This window comes from Nomascus leucogenys, chromosome 13 (assembly GCF_006542625.1).
Source record: "Nomascus leucogenys isolate Asia chromosome 13, Asia_NLE_v1, whole genome shotgun sequence".
NCBI lineage: Eukaryota > Metazoa > Chordata > Mammalia > Primates > Hylobatidae > Nomascus > Nomascus leucogenys.
In genome coordinates, this window is record NC_044393.1 from 79,546,184 (window position 1) to 79,558,354 (window position 12,171).

General features: G+C 38.6%; 1 protein-coding gene and 1 pseudogene across 2 annotated transcripts in view; both read right to left on the minus strand.

Annotated features, from left to right (window-relative positions):
* COPG2 (coatomer protein complex subunit gamma 2) overlaps positions 1-12,171 on the minus strand; it is a 160,501-nt gene that overhangs the window by 129,367 nt on the left and 18,963 nt on the right. For both annotated transcript variants that reach the window (XR_004032961.1, XM_030825607.1), the window contains exon 5: positions 8,593-8,672. Coding sequence is in view for 1 of the 2 variants with exons in the window: in XM_030825607.1 (XP_030681467.1) it covers positions 8,593-8,672 (80 nt within the window). In the remaining variant the exon portion in view is untranslated. The remainder of the gene's footprint in view (positions 1-8,592; positions 8,673-12,171) is intronic.
* LOC105740724 lies at positions 890-7,358 on the minus strand (annotated as a pseudogene).

The following is a 12,171-nucleotide window of genomic DNA, read 5'->3' on the forward strand; positions in this document are numbered from 1 at the left end:
AAGAGAAACACTAGGTATGACTAGTATCCGTTTTGCACATAATCACTTTGTGGGATGGCAGATGGTTCTAGGTTAGGAGTTCCCAAGCTCTAGTCTACTTTGAACACTCTTCAGACCATAGTAGAAAGTTAACCCTTTTCTAGGAACAAAGTGGGTACCTAGGAAGAAATTCAGGTATGTTCGGTGAAGATAGGGCTGCTCAAATCAATTCAAATAGCAACTAAAAATGACAGCCAAGGTTGTCACATAGTGATCAAGAAGCTCTGTCTACCATTTAAGTAGATGTAAAAGTTCACTTTCATGCAGTTGGTATAGTCCTTTGGAGAGCATTAACGGGTGATAAATAGTGTCTTCCATACAGAACAGGCCTGTTAAGTGAATACCTTGGAAGCTATTTCCTTGGAAGCTGACTTTTGATTTCCTTTTACTTAGGTTAGCATCAGGAACTCATTGCCTTGTTAGTGCCAGATATTTCCCAATTCTATCTTCAGAAGAGTATGTTATTAAGAAATGCTGGCCAGGCGCAGTGGCTCACGCCTGTAATCCCAGCACTTTTGGAGGCCGAGGCGGGCGGATCACCTGAGGTCACAAGTTCGAGACCAACCTGGCCAACATGGTGAAACCCCATCTCCACTAAAAATACAAAAATTAGCCGGGCGTGGTGGCAGGTGCCTGTAATCCCAGCTACTCAGGAGGCTGAAGCAGGAGAATCGCTCGAACCCAGGAGGCGGAGATTGCAGTGAGACGAGATCACACCATTGCAGTCCAGCCTGGGGGACAAGAGCAAGACTTCATCTCAAAAAAAAAAAAAGGAATGCTTAAGCACCCATTTTTTCAGGTGACTGGAAAAAGCAGGAAAATTAGTGTTCATGGTAAGAAAACATTGTCATTATGCTTCCACGTATTCAGAGAGTACCCCCTTCCCAGAATGAGCTACTCGGCTATGTGAGAAAGGCTATTGTTCATCCAGCTTTGGCAAAGAGATATTACCTGGGGAGCCACAAAATACTCCTTCACGACGCAATGGGAATTTTGTAGTAATTCTTCAGCACAGTTGCCTTCTACTACATTGTCGGATCTCAGGTATAGACGTCTGCCCTCCAGGCCCGACTCCATGGGCTCCACCCGTCGGTGTCCATGGGGTAGAGCCCATGGGTGAAGATGATGGCTTTCTCCAGCCGCACCACTGCCTTGCGACTGCCAAAGTCCACAGGCACTAGAGGCTCCAGGGGCTCAAGCACCTCAGTCATGATCTGGCCACTGCCCTGAGGATCCGCCTCGGAGGTGAAGCTCTGGCGCCCACCCAGCCACACCGCCCATGCTCACCCATTTTTCCATTATTAACTGAAGAAAAATGGGTGCCCTTTAGAGATTTTTTTGAAGATTAGGAAGCAAAAGAAAGCCAGGAGAAGCCAGATAAGAACTCTAAGGTGGATGCCTATGGACACTCTTCCAAAATTGCCCTTGTTTGATGAGAGGAATGAACAGACACACTGTCGTGGAGAAGGACTCTCTGGTGAAGCTTTCCCAAGTGTTTTTCTACTAAAGCTTTGGCCAACTTTCTCTAAATACTCTCATAATAAACTATTATCATTCTTTGGCCCTCCAGAAAGTCAACAAGCAAAATCCCTCAAGCATCCCCAAAAACTGTTGCCATGACTTCTGCTTTTGACAGGTCCACTTTTGCTTTGACTGGACCACTTCCACCTCTTGGTAGCTATTGCTTTGATCATACTTTGTCTTCAGGATTGGACTGCTAGCCACATTTCTTCTCCCGTTACAGTTCCTCAAGGAAATGCCTCAGGATCTTGATCTCACTTAAAGCTCTGCTCTTGTCTGCAGCCAATCTAGATGCAATAGTTTTGACATTCATTAAAGTTTGTTCAACTTTATCAGTCAGAATTGGGTAAGGCTGAACCAAATAAGGTGTCTATACATTGGCTATTGCTGCTGTCAATCATCAGTTTCACAAATTGATGTAGATGGTCTGCTGCAGATGAAGGGCTTCATGGTCAACATTGTCTCATCCCTTCTTAATACAACGTATCCATTTGTAAACTGCTGATTTCTTTGGATCACTATTGCCATACTCTTTTGTAACACATCAATAATTTCACCATTCTTCTACCCAAAGTTCACCATAAATGTAATGTTTGTTCTTGTTTCAATTTTAGCAGAATTTATGTTACTCTGAAATGGATTATTTTCAAATGGATATATTAGTGTCTCAAGCTAGATACTGTTTGGACATGTTATTAACAAGTTAGTCATGAGTTTATATTTTAGTGCAAAAAAATTTGGAACTCTGATATGGTTTGGCTCTGTTGTCTCCATCGAAATCTCATCTCGAATTGCAATCCCCACATGTTGAGGGAGGTAGGTGATTGGATCATGGGGGCAGTTTCTCCCATGCTGTTTTTGTGATAGTGAGTGAGTTCTCATGAGATCTGATAGTTTTTGTTTTTGTTTTTTTTTTGAGATGGAGTCTCACTCTGTCGCCCAGGCTGGAGTGCAGTGGCGCAATCTCAGCTCACTGCAAGCTCCGCCTCCCAGGTTCATGCCATTCTCCTGCCTCAGCCTCTCCGAGTAGCTGGGACTACAGGCGCCCACCACCACACCCGGCTAATTTTTTTTGTATTTTTAGTAGAGACGGGGTTTCACCGTGGTCTCGATCTCCTGACCTCGTGATCCGCCCGCCTCGGCCTCCCAAAGTGCTGGGATTACAAGCGTGAGCCACCGCGCCCGGCCCGAGATCTGATAGTTTTATAAATGGCAGTTTTCGCTGTGCTTTCACTCTCTTCTCTCTTTTGCCGCCATGTAAGATGTGCCTGCTTCCCCTTCTGCCATGACTGTAAGTTTCCTGAGGCCTCCCCAGCCACACGGAACTGTGAGTCAATTACACCCCTTTCCTTTATAAATTACCCAGTCTTGGATAGAGAGAGAGAGAGAGTGTGTGTGTGTGTGTGTGTGTGTGTGTGTGTGTGTGTACATATATATAAATTTTTTTTTTTTTTTTTTTTTAAGATGGAGTCTCACTCTGTCACCGGGCTGGAGTGCAGTGGTGTGATCTTGGCTCACTGCAATCTCTGCCTCCCAGGTTCAAGTGATTCTCCTGTCACAGCCTCCTGAGGAACTGAGACGACAGGCGTGCGCCACCACATCAAGCTAATTTTTGTATTTTTATATGGGGTTTCCCCATGTTGGCCAGGCTGGTCTCGAACTCCTGACCTAAAGTGATCCACCCCACCTCAGCCTCCCAAAGTGCTGGGATTACAGGTGTGAGGCACTGTGCCTGGCCTCAGGTAGCATCTTTATAGCAGTATGAAAATAGACTAATACAAACTCCATGGATATTTTTTCATAACACACATTTCCCATAAACTTTTTGAAGAACCCTCATAGGGCTGTTATGACATTCTTGTACAGTCTTTTTTGTGGCCATATAGGTATTCATTTCCCTTGAGTAAATACCCAGAAGGGGTATTACTGGTCACAGGGCAGGTATATAATTAACTTTATAAGGAACTGCCAAAACTTTTCTAAGGTGGTTGTATCATTCTACATTCCTATCTACAGTGTATAGGAGTTTCAATTGTTCTAAATGTTCAGTATTGGAATAGGCTTTTTTATTTTGGTATTGTCAAGCTTTTTTGTTTTAACCATTCTAGTGGGTGTGCTATATCTCATTAAGTTTTGTGTTTTTTGTTTTTTTTTTTTTGAGACGAAGTCTCGCTCTGTTGCCCAGGCTGGAGTGCAGTGGCATGATCTCAGCTCACTGCAACCTCTGCCTCCCGGGTTCAAGTGATTCTCATTCCTCAGCTTCCTGAGTAGCTGGGACTACAGGTGCCTGCCACCATGCCCAGCTAATATTTTGTATTTTTAGTAGAGATAGGGTTTCACCGCGTTAGCCAGGATGGCATTGTGATCCACCTGCCTCGGCCTCCCAAAGTGCTGGGATTACATGCATGAGCCACCGTGCCCGGCCTATCTCATTAAGATTTTAATTTGCATTTCCCTGATGACTAATAATGTTGAGAACATTGTGCTTATTGGCCATTTGCATATATTCTTTTGTGAAGTATGTGCCTTCAGATTTTTTTAATCTCCATGGTTTCTTGCCAAGCCAACAAATTTTCTATGCATACAGAAAGGTCATCTAGAATATTAGTTTTCTATTCCTGCTGTAACAAATTACCACAATTAGTGGCTTAAAACAACATGAATTTATTATTTTCAGTTCTGTAGATTAGAAGTCCAATATAAGTCTCACTGGGCTAGAATCACTGTGTCATTAGGGCTGTGTCCATTTCACAAGCAAAATACATTCATTTGTCCCCTTCCAAGATCCCGCCCAAAGTCTCAACACACTGCAGCATCAATTCAAAGTCCAAAATCTCATCTAAATCTCATGGACTCAAAAATCTCCATCTTATTATCAAAATCTAAATTTGGTATGGGTGAGACTCTTGGTATAATCCATCCTGAGGCAAAATTCCTCTCCATCTTTGGACCTATGGAATTAGAAAAGAAATCCCCTGCTCCCAAAATACAAGGACAGGACTGCCACAGAATATAGTTACAGATATTCCCATTCAAAATGAAAGAAAGTGAAAGGGAAGATGTCACTGGTCCCAAGTAATTTTGAAATCCAGTTAGGCAACCTGGAGTAGGTCTCTGCACGGGCAGAATTCTGTAAAGTTCTCAGTTCCACCCTACTGGACTGCCCCTTTGCCCTCAGAGTCATCCTTCCTTTTTCATAAAGGGTAACCAGCATGTATTTAAAGCTGAGTAGTTTCATCGGCTTGTTTCCTGCCTGTAGAATTTGGGGCTCTGATAGCCTTCTTTCACTTCATCCTCTCGTTTCTTTTCTAATTCCATAGGTCTACAGATGAAGACAAATTTTGCTTCCTCTCTGAGTCTTTCACTTCATCCTCTCTCTCTCCCTTTGAGTTGCTGCTGACATAGAATTCTCAAAAACCTTGTGGGTCTACTGTATAAGTACAGAGACTCACTCCATTTGACAAAAGGCTCTTCCACAGATCTTGCCTAGATAATCCCATCTCTATTTCTGGCTTCTACTTAGATGCTAAGGGAATCTATGAGTCACACCCCTTGATCTCTTCAGTGTTTTGTGTGAGTGAATGCTCTGACCTTTTCATCTTTCTGAGGTTTCAGCAAAAGGTTGCACAGTGACTCCTTTGGCTTTTTCTTTAGAGCGCATTTTCCTGACAGTGAAACTCCTGACTTTAGCACCCTTTGCCACTTGGGTAGACTAAGAATTTCCAAAATCATCAAGTCCTGGTTCCTTTTTGTTTAACAGGTCTCCTCTTGATTTATTTCTCTACTTTCAAATTTTACTATTAGTGGCAAAAAGAAACTAGGCCATACCTTCAACACTTTGCTTGGAAATCTCTTCAGTTAAACATCCAAGTTCGCTGTTTGTAAGTCCTCCTTTCCACGTAATTGCAGTACACGAGCCTGCTGACCTTTCTGCCACTATAATAGGGATCCCTTTTCCTCCAATTCCCAACATTTTCCTCTGAGCCAGCACCTTTAATGTATTTCCACCATCTGTTCACAATGATTTAGGTATTCTAAGATGATAAATGTTTTCTCTATCCTGCTCCTCACTTTTTTCTAAGTCTAATAGAGTTATTAACATCCATATTTCTATTGTCATGGCAATCTAGGCGTTTTCTATCATGCACCTCAAAATTCTTCCAGATGTGCTCACTGCATAATTCCAAAGCTACTTCCACATTTTTAGGTATTTGTTTACAGCAGCACCCCACTTCCAGGTACTAAAATCTGCATTAGTCTTCTATTGCTGCTGTAACAAAGTACCACAAACTTAGAGAAAAATACAACATTCATTTCTTTCTTACAGTTATATAAGTTAGAAGTCCAACACTGGTCTCACTGGGCTAAAATCAAGATATCGGTAGGGCTACAGTCCTTTCCGGAGGCTAGAAGGGTGAATCCTTGCTTTTTCCAGTTTCTAGAGGTTACCACATTCCTTGACTCATGGCCCTCTTTCCCCATCTCCAAATCCAGCAACACTGCATCTCTGACCTTGTTTCCATCATCACATCTTTTACCGACACCTCTTCTGCATCCCACTTCCATTAAGAAGTGTAGTCCTTAAAGGGCTCACCTGAATGATACAGAATAATCTCCCTATCTGCTGTTTAGCAATCTTAATTCTCTTTTGCCATGTAATGTACATATTCACAGGTCCTAGGAATTGGGACATGGACATCTTTGGGTCACTATTATCCTGCCTACCACAACTACTAATCACTTAAAATGAACTATTAATAGAAATGCACCATAATTCAAGGTAGCCTAGCAAACCTCAGAGGGAAGTATTGACAGCTAAAAGAAACAAACAAAAAACTCTCAGTCAATGACTAATTTATTTAAAAATTTTCAAAATATTAGTGAATCTAGCAATCTAACTGAAGGTTTTCTGTTTTGGTTTTTTCTTTTTTTACTTGTGGTAGATACCATTAGTTAACTAATCCAACACCCATTTTCAACCCCTTCTCCCTTTTCTGTCCCTAATACTTGGGCTATAAAATACTAAATACTCACTTTCCTGGCTTCCTAAGGATAGTAATATAACACAGTTGTGCCAAGTGAAATCTAAAAATTGCCTTGGGAAAAGATATTGCATTCCTGATAAAAGAGGCAGATGGTGTGGCCTTCCCTGGCTTCCTTCCCAGTACCCCTCTAGCCTTGAATGTGGTACACTGCCAGTAATTTGGGCATCTATTTTGCAATAATGGAGAATGTCCAAAGAATTCAAGAGACACTACCCTGACATTGCTGAATGACTGAGCCAACACCAGCTACTCTAAGCCTCTAGACTTATGGTTATATGAGAAAAAATAAACTCCCATCTTGTTTATGTCACTGTTTACATCTGCTTTTCTGTTATTTTCAGCTGAAAGCTTTCCTGATTGAAACTACATTCCACACTACTACTGGTTAAACACAAGCACCCTCCTCTAAACATTTATTATGTTATACAAACCCAGATTCACTTCATTAAGTTATGGTAATTAAAAAAGGCAACTATTTTAAAAATAATGTTTATTATACACTTAGAACTATAAATTATATATACTTATTCTATATATATATTATACTTATATATACTTATTCTAGGACATTTATATATATGTCCCATATATATATATATATATACGTCCTAGACATATATATGACAAGTATATATAATTTATAAATTATATATACTTATTCTAGGACATTTGCAAATTATAAAAAGTTTAAAGAAAATAAGTATCAGCCATATCCCAACCATCCAGAGATAAGTCTGTGTAACTTTTATCCATATTTTTTATATACATACCTAAAATGTTCTTTTGTTTTTTCTGAGACTGAGTCTCGCTCTGTCACCCAGGCTGGAGTGCAGTGGCACGATCTCGGCTCACCACAATCTCTACCTCCCAGGCTCCAGTGATTCTCCCGCCTCAGCCTCCCAAGTAGCTGGAATTACAGGAGCGTGCCACCAATGCCTGGCTAATTTTTTTGTATTTTTAGTACAGACGGGGTTTCACCATGTTGGCCAGGTTGGTCTTGTCCTGACCTCAGATGATCTACCTGCGTCGGCCTCCCAAAGTGCTGGGATTACAGGTGTGAACCACCACGTCTGGCACATAAAATGTTCTTTAAAGTGAGACTATATGGAACACGTAGATTGACTCCAACCCCCATTTGGCACTTTATGAAGACTTATTTATATCAGATGTTTCAAAAATATCTCCAGATTTTAAAATATTTTACAGTATGATAATATGGTTAAATAATTTTATCAATGGTAGACACGTAAGTTGTTTTGCCCTTTTTTCTACTGTAAATGGTGTTGCAACAAACAACAATATATATGTTTTTTCTGTGTTATGTCTGATTATTTTCCAAGGATAGTTCCACAGATGTGGCCTTACTAGGTCAAAGGGATAAAGCCTTTCAATTATTCAACAAATGTTGCTAAATTGCTTTCTAGAAAAATTGAATCAATTTATTACTCTGTCTCCTTTGTACAAGAGTATGTCTCCCTTACAAGTACTGAATGTTGCCTTTTTGCTTTTTTGCCAGTTTGATAAGTAAAAAATATTATACCTCATTCTTGAATTTTTAATTTACGTTTTTTGGTTACTAGTGAGAACAACTATCTAAAGACATTTAGATCCTTTATATTGGTTATTTGATGAATTATCACTTGTTTCTTTTTAAAAGTTCTTTATATATTACAGATGCTAGCCTTTGAGGTATTTGTTGTAAATATTTCATTTCAGTGTACATGTTATCTTTTACTTTTCAGTTTTATCTATTTTTATGAACATTTTGATGCACTCAAATCTATCAGTATTATCTTTTGTAACTTCTTCCTTTGCTTTATCAGATAAGGATGGCTTTCACATGATGAAAACATTTTAGAAAAGAATGCTTTAAGATATTATATTCTTTTAAATTCCTATTGGCTTCCTTATGGTCAAAAAATGAAAGCAACAGAAAGCAAACAGCAAATATATAAGTATCTCATCTAGATTTTGACCATTCACATACCTGCTTGTGACAATTATCACATCCTCAGAGATGGTAGCCATTTCCTTGATGGTAAGGTAGCACATTCTCCTCAATGTTTGCTGAAAAATTATTTATAAAAGGTAACAGATTATTCATAAGGAAATGGTTTTTTAAATTATTTGAAGCGAGGACCCCAAGTAGATATATATTTAGAAAGATATTCTTTAAAAGAGTCTCATCTACCAAAAAAAAAAAATTTAATATTCGGGTGAGAAAATATTCAGAATACTAGTATTTCCTTAAACACAACTGTTGCATTGACACAATAGATAAAAACTTAAAAATTCAATTATATGGATCTTTCTACTGAGAGATACAAACTTAAACTCTGATAGCTTGAGTCCAAAGACAAAGGTGTTTTGTTTTGTCTTGTTTTGTTTTTTTGAGACAGAGTTACGCTCTGTTGCCTAGGCTGGAGTGCAATGGCGCAATCACGGCTCACCACAACCTCCGCCTCCCGGGTTCAAGCAATTCTCCTGCCTCAGACTCCCGGGCAGCTGGAATTAACAGGCGCTCGCCACCACGCCTGGCTAATTTTGTATTTTTAGTAGAAATGGCGTACAATGTTAATTACAGGCTCGTTCCTGGAAAACATATTTTTTAAATCTTAAAAAATATGTAGGGATAAATGTGCAAACTCTGCACTTTCCTCAGTTCAGTGTATACCAACATTTTCTCCTGAACTCTAAATAAGATTTCTAGATGAATACCTGGATCCAAGTAACTACTAAGCTAACAATGCTCTACCTACTCTCCCCGACTCAACTGGATCTCTGATTTATTCATACACTATGCATAAATGGGCAGCGGCCAGACACCAGGTTCCTCTAGTCTGTCCAGCCTCATCCCTTACCGAGTAACCTCAAATTTCTTTTAAGTAGAGAAACCCAAATACATCAGACGCAGCTCCAGAGTCCAAGCTATGAAGAAAACCTTGATACTACAGAACCCATTAAGGAAAGAGAAGAGAGTGAGGATCCTCACGGTGATTAAACACAGAAAAAAACAAACAAACAAAAAACACATAGAAAGCCAGTATGGGCACACACACGGGGCAGATCAAAGCTACTATGAGAAGAAAACAAAAAATTAGAATCAAAATTTCAGGAACACCCCACCCCAATTCAAAGAAAAAAAAGTTCTGTGAGAAGAAAACTAAAGATACAAAAAAAATTTCATTAAAACACAAAAAATGGGGGCTCAACATTATTAGTCATCAGGGAAATGAAAATTACTTATCCAACGAAAAATTAAAACCACATTTCAGAAACTACCTCACACCCACCAAAATGGTGAAAATTCAAAAGACAAACAATACAAAATGTTGGCAAAAAATGTGCTCTTAACCACTAAACCATACTGCATAAACATACACAGAAATGCTGAATAAAAATCGGAACAAAAATTTTAAATGTGTAGCTAGAGACAAAATAAAGAGAAATTCACAGATGCTAGAAATGAACACAACCAAACATTCATAGCCACAGAAGGATCTTACTGGCATGGGATATAGTATCTAACGTCTACGAAAATGAGGTTCTAAAAGGTATATTCTTCAAGCACAAGGAAAATCATTCCAGATAACTCAGAAATAGAGCAAGGAATGAAGAGTTTTTAAAAAGTGCTAAAGACATGAGTAAGTCACAATGAACAAACAAGACTCACAAGAAAATGATGGCATAGAATATATGAATGTAAATGTGCATGTGTGTATGCATATATACACATATATATGTTGACATACTCGTATACGTATAAGGAATCAGAGTATCCTAAGACTCTCGAATTTCCCATGAGTAGGGAAAACACAAAGTGAGTATTCGATTTTGATAAGTCAAAAACCCACTGCGATTTTGAGTATAAACAATAAAAAAACTTCCGAAGTATTATCCCACAGGTTGCTGATGCTCTGTTTATTTCTAGTCTGTCTTTTTTTCCTCTCTGCTTTATTTTGGACCACTTCTACTACTGTCTTCAATGACCCTGGGTTTTTTTGTTTGCTTGTTTGTCCTACATCTCTAATTTGCTATTAATCCCATGCAGTGTAGTTTTCATTTTATATATTTCTTTTTTTTTTATTTTTATTTTTGGGAAGTGTATTTGGATCTCTTTTCTCTTGTTTTATGCTTTATTCTTTGTTATGCCTTTCTTTACACTCTTAAGCATATAGATCATGTTAACAGTTGTTTTAATGACATCATCTGCTCATTCCATCACCTTTACCATTTCTGGGTTTGTGTCTGCTGATCCATTTTTCTCCTGTTTATAGACAATATTTCCTGTTTATTTGCATACCTGATAATTTATTAGATGCTGCACATTGTGAAGTTTATTATTTTGGTGTATGATCTTAAATAGTATTGAACTCTATTCTGTCATGAGGGAAGTAATTACCCAGGACTAGTTTTTTTGTTTTTTTTTTTTTTCACTTTGAGGCTTACTTATAGGCTTTTTAAAGTTTTAGTGTAAGGTTACAGTATATTCCCATTACTTAGGTAATAATTACTTAAGCATGGTTTCCTTTTGAGAACTATACCAGATGTTTTATGCAATACAAGGTCTTTCCACTCTCACTGGTGGGAATACAAACTATTTTGAGTCCTGTGTTTTTCAGATTCTTCCCTTAACTTTGAGTAGTTTCCTTTTTTACACACACAGATCAGTTTTTACTTAACCAAAGACTCCAGGGATAGTCCTCAACAGATCATGGAATCCCTCCCTCTCCTCCTTCCTTCTCTCCCCGCCCCTCATTTTCTCTCCAGCTCCTCCTTCTTTGGTATTCTGCTTCACAAATTCGAGCTTTCTTGGCTCCCAACCTCCATTTGTTTTCTCAACTCTGAGAGAGAACTAGGCCTGTAATCTGTTTCTGGGCCATGATGTGGTACAATACTAGGGCTGACCTAGTTTCCCTTCTTCAGATCACAGTCCTGGGATGCCTGTTATCCAGTGTCTGAAAACTCTTATGTCATAAATTTTGTTTGATTTTCTAGGTATTTATAGTAGCAGGGTAAATCCAGCCCATTTACTTTATCATGGCTGTAAACAAAACAGAAAAATGTTCTTACTATCAAAATAAATGGCAATTTATCTAGTTATTCTTTTATTATTAATTTCCACCACTATCCCACTGTAAATAAAGAACACAGTCTATACGATTTCAATCCTTTGAAATTTGTTGTGTCTTGCTTTATGGCTCAATATACAATCGACGTTTTGTAAATGATCTTTGTGCTCTTCATTTACATTTAATGTGGATAATGATATATTTGGGTCTATATCTACCAGGTCGTTATATGATTTATGTTTGTCCTGTTTGATCTATGTTTCTCTTCCTTTTCTCTCCTTCTTTTGGTTTGATTTTTTAGCTTTTTTTTTCTTTTTGCACAATTAGTTTGGAAGAGAAAAATAATTAATTTTTTAAAAATCAATGAAACAGAAAGCTGGTTCCATGACAAGATCAATAAAGTTTATAAATCCCTAGACAAGCTTCCTAGGAATAAAAAAGAGAAGATACAATTTACCAATATCAGAATGAAGGAAGAGACACCACTAAGGATT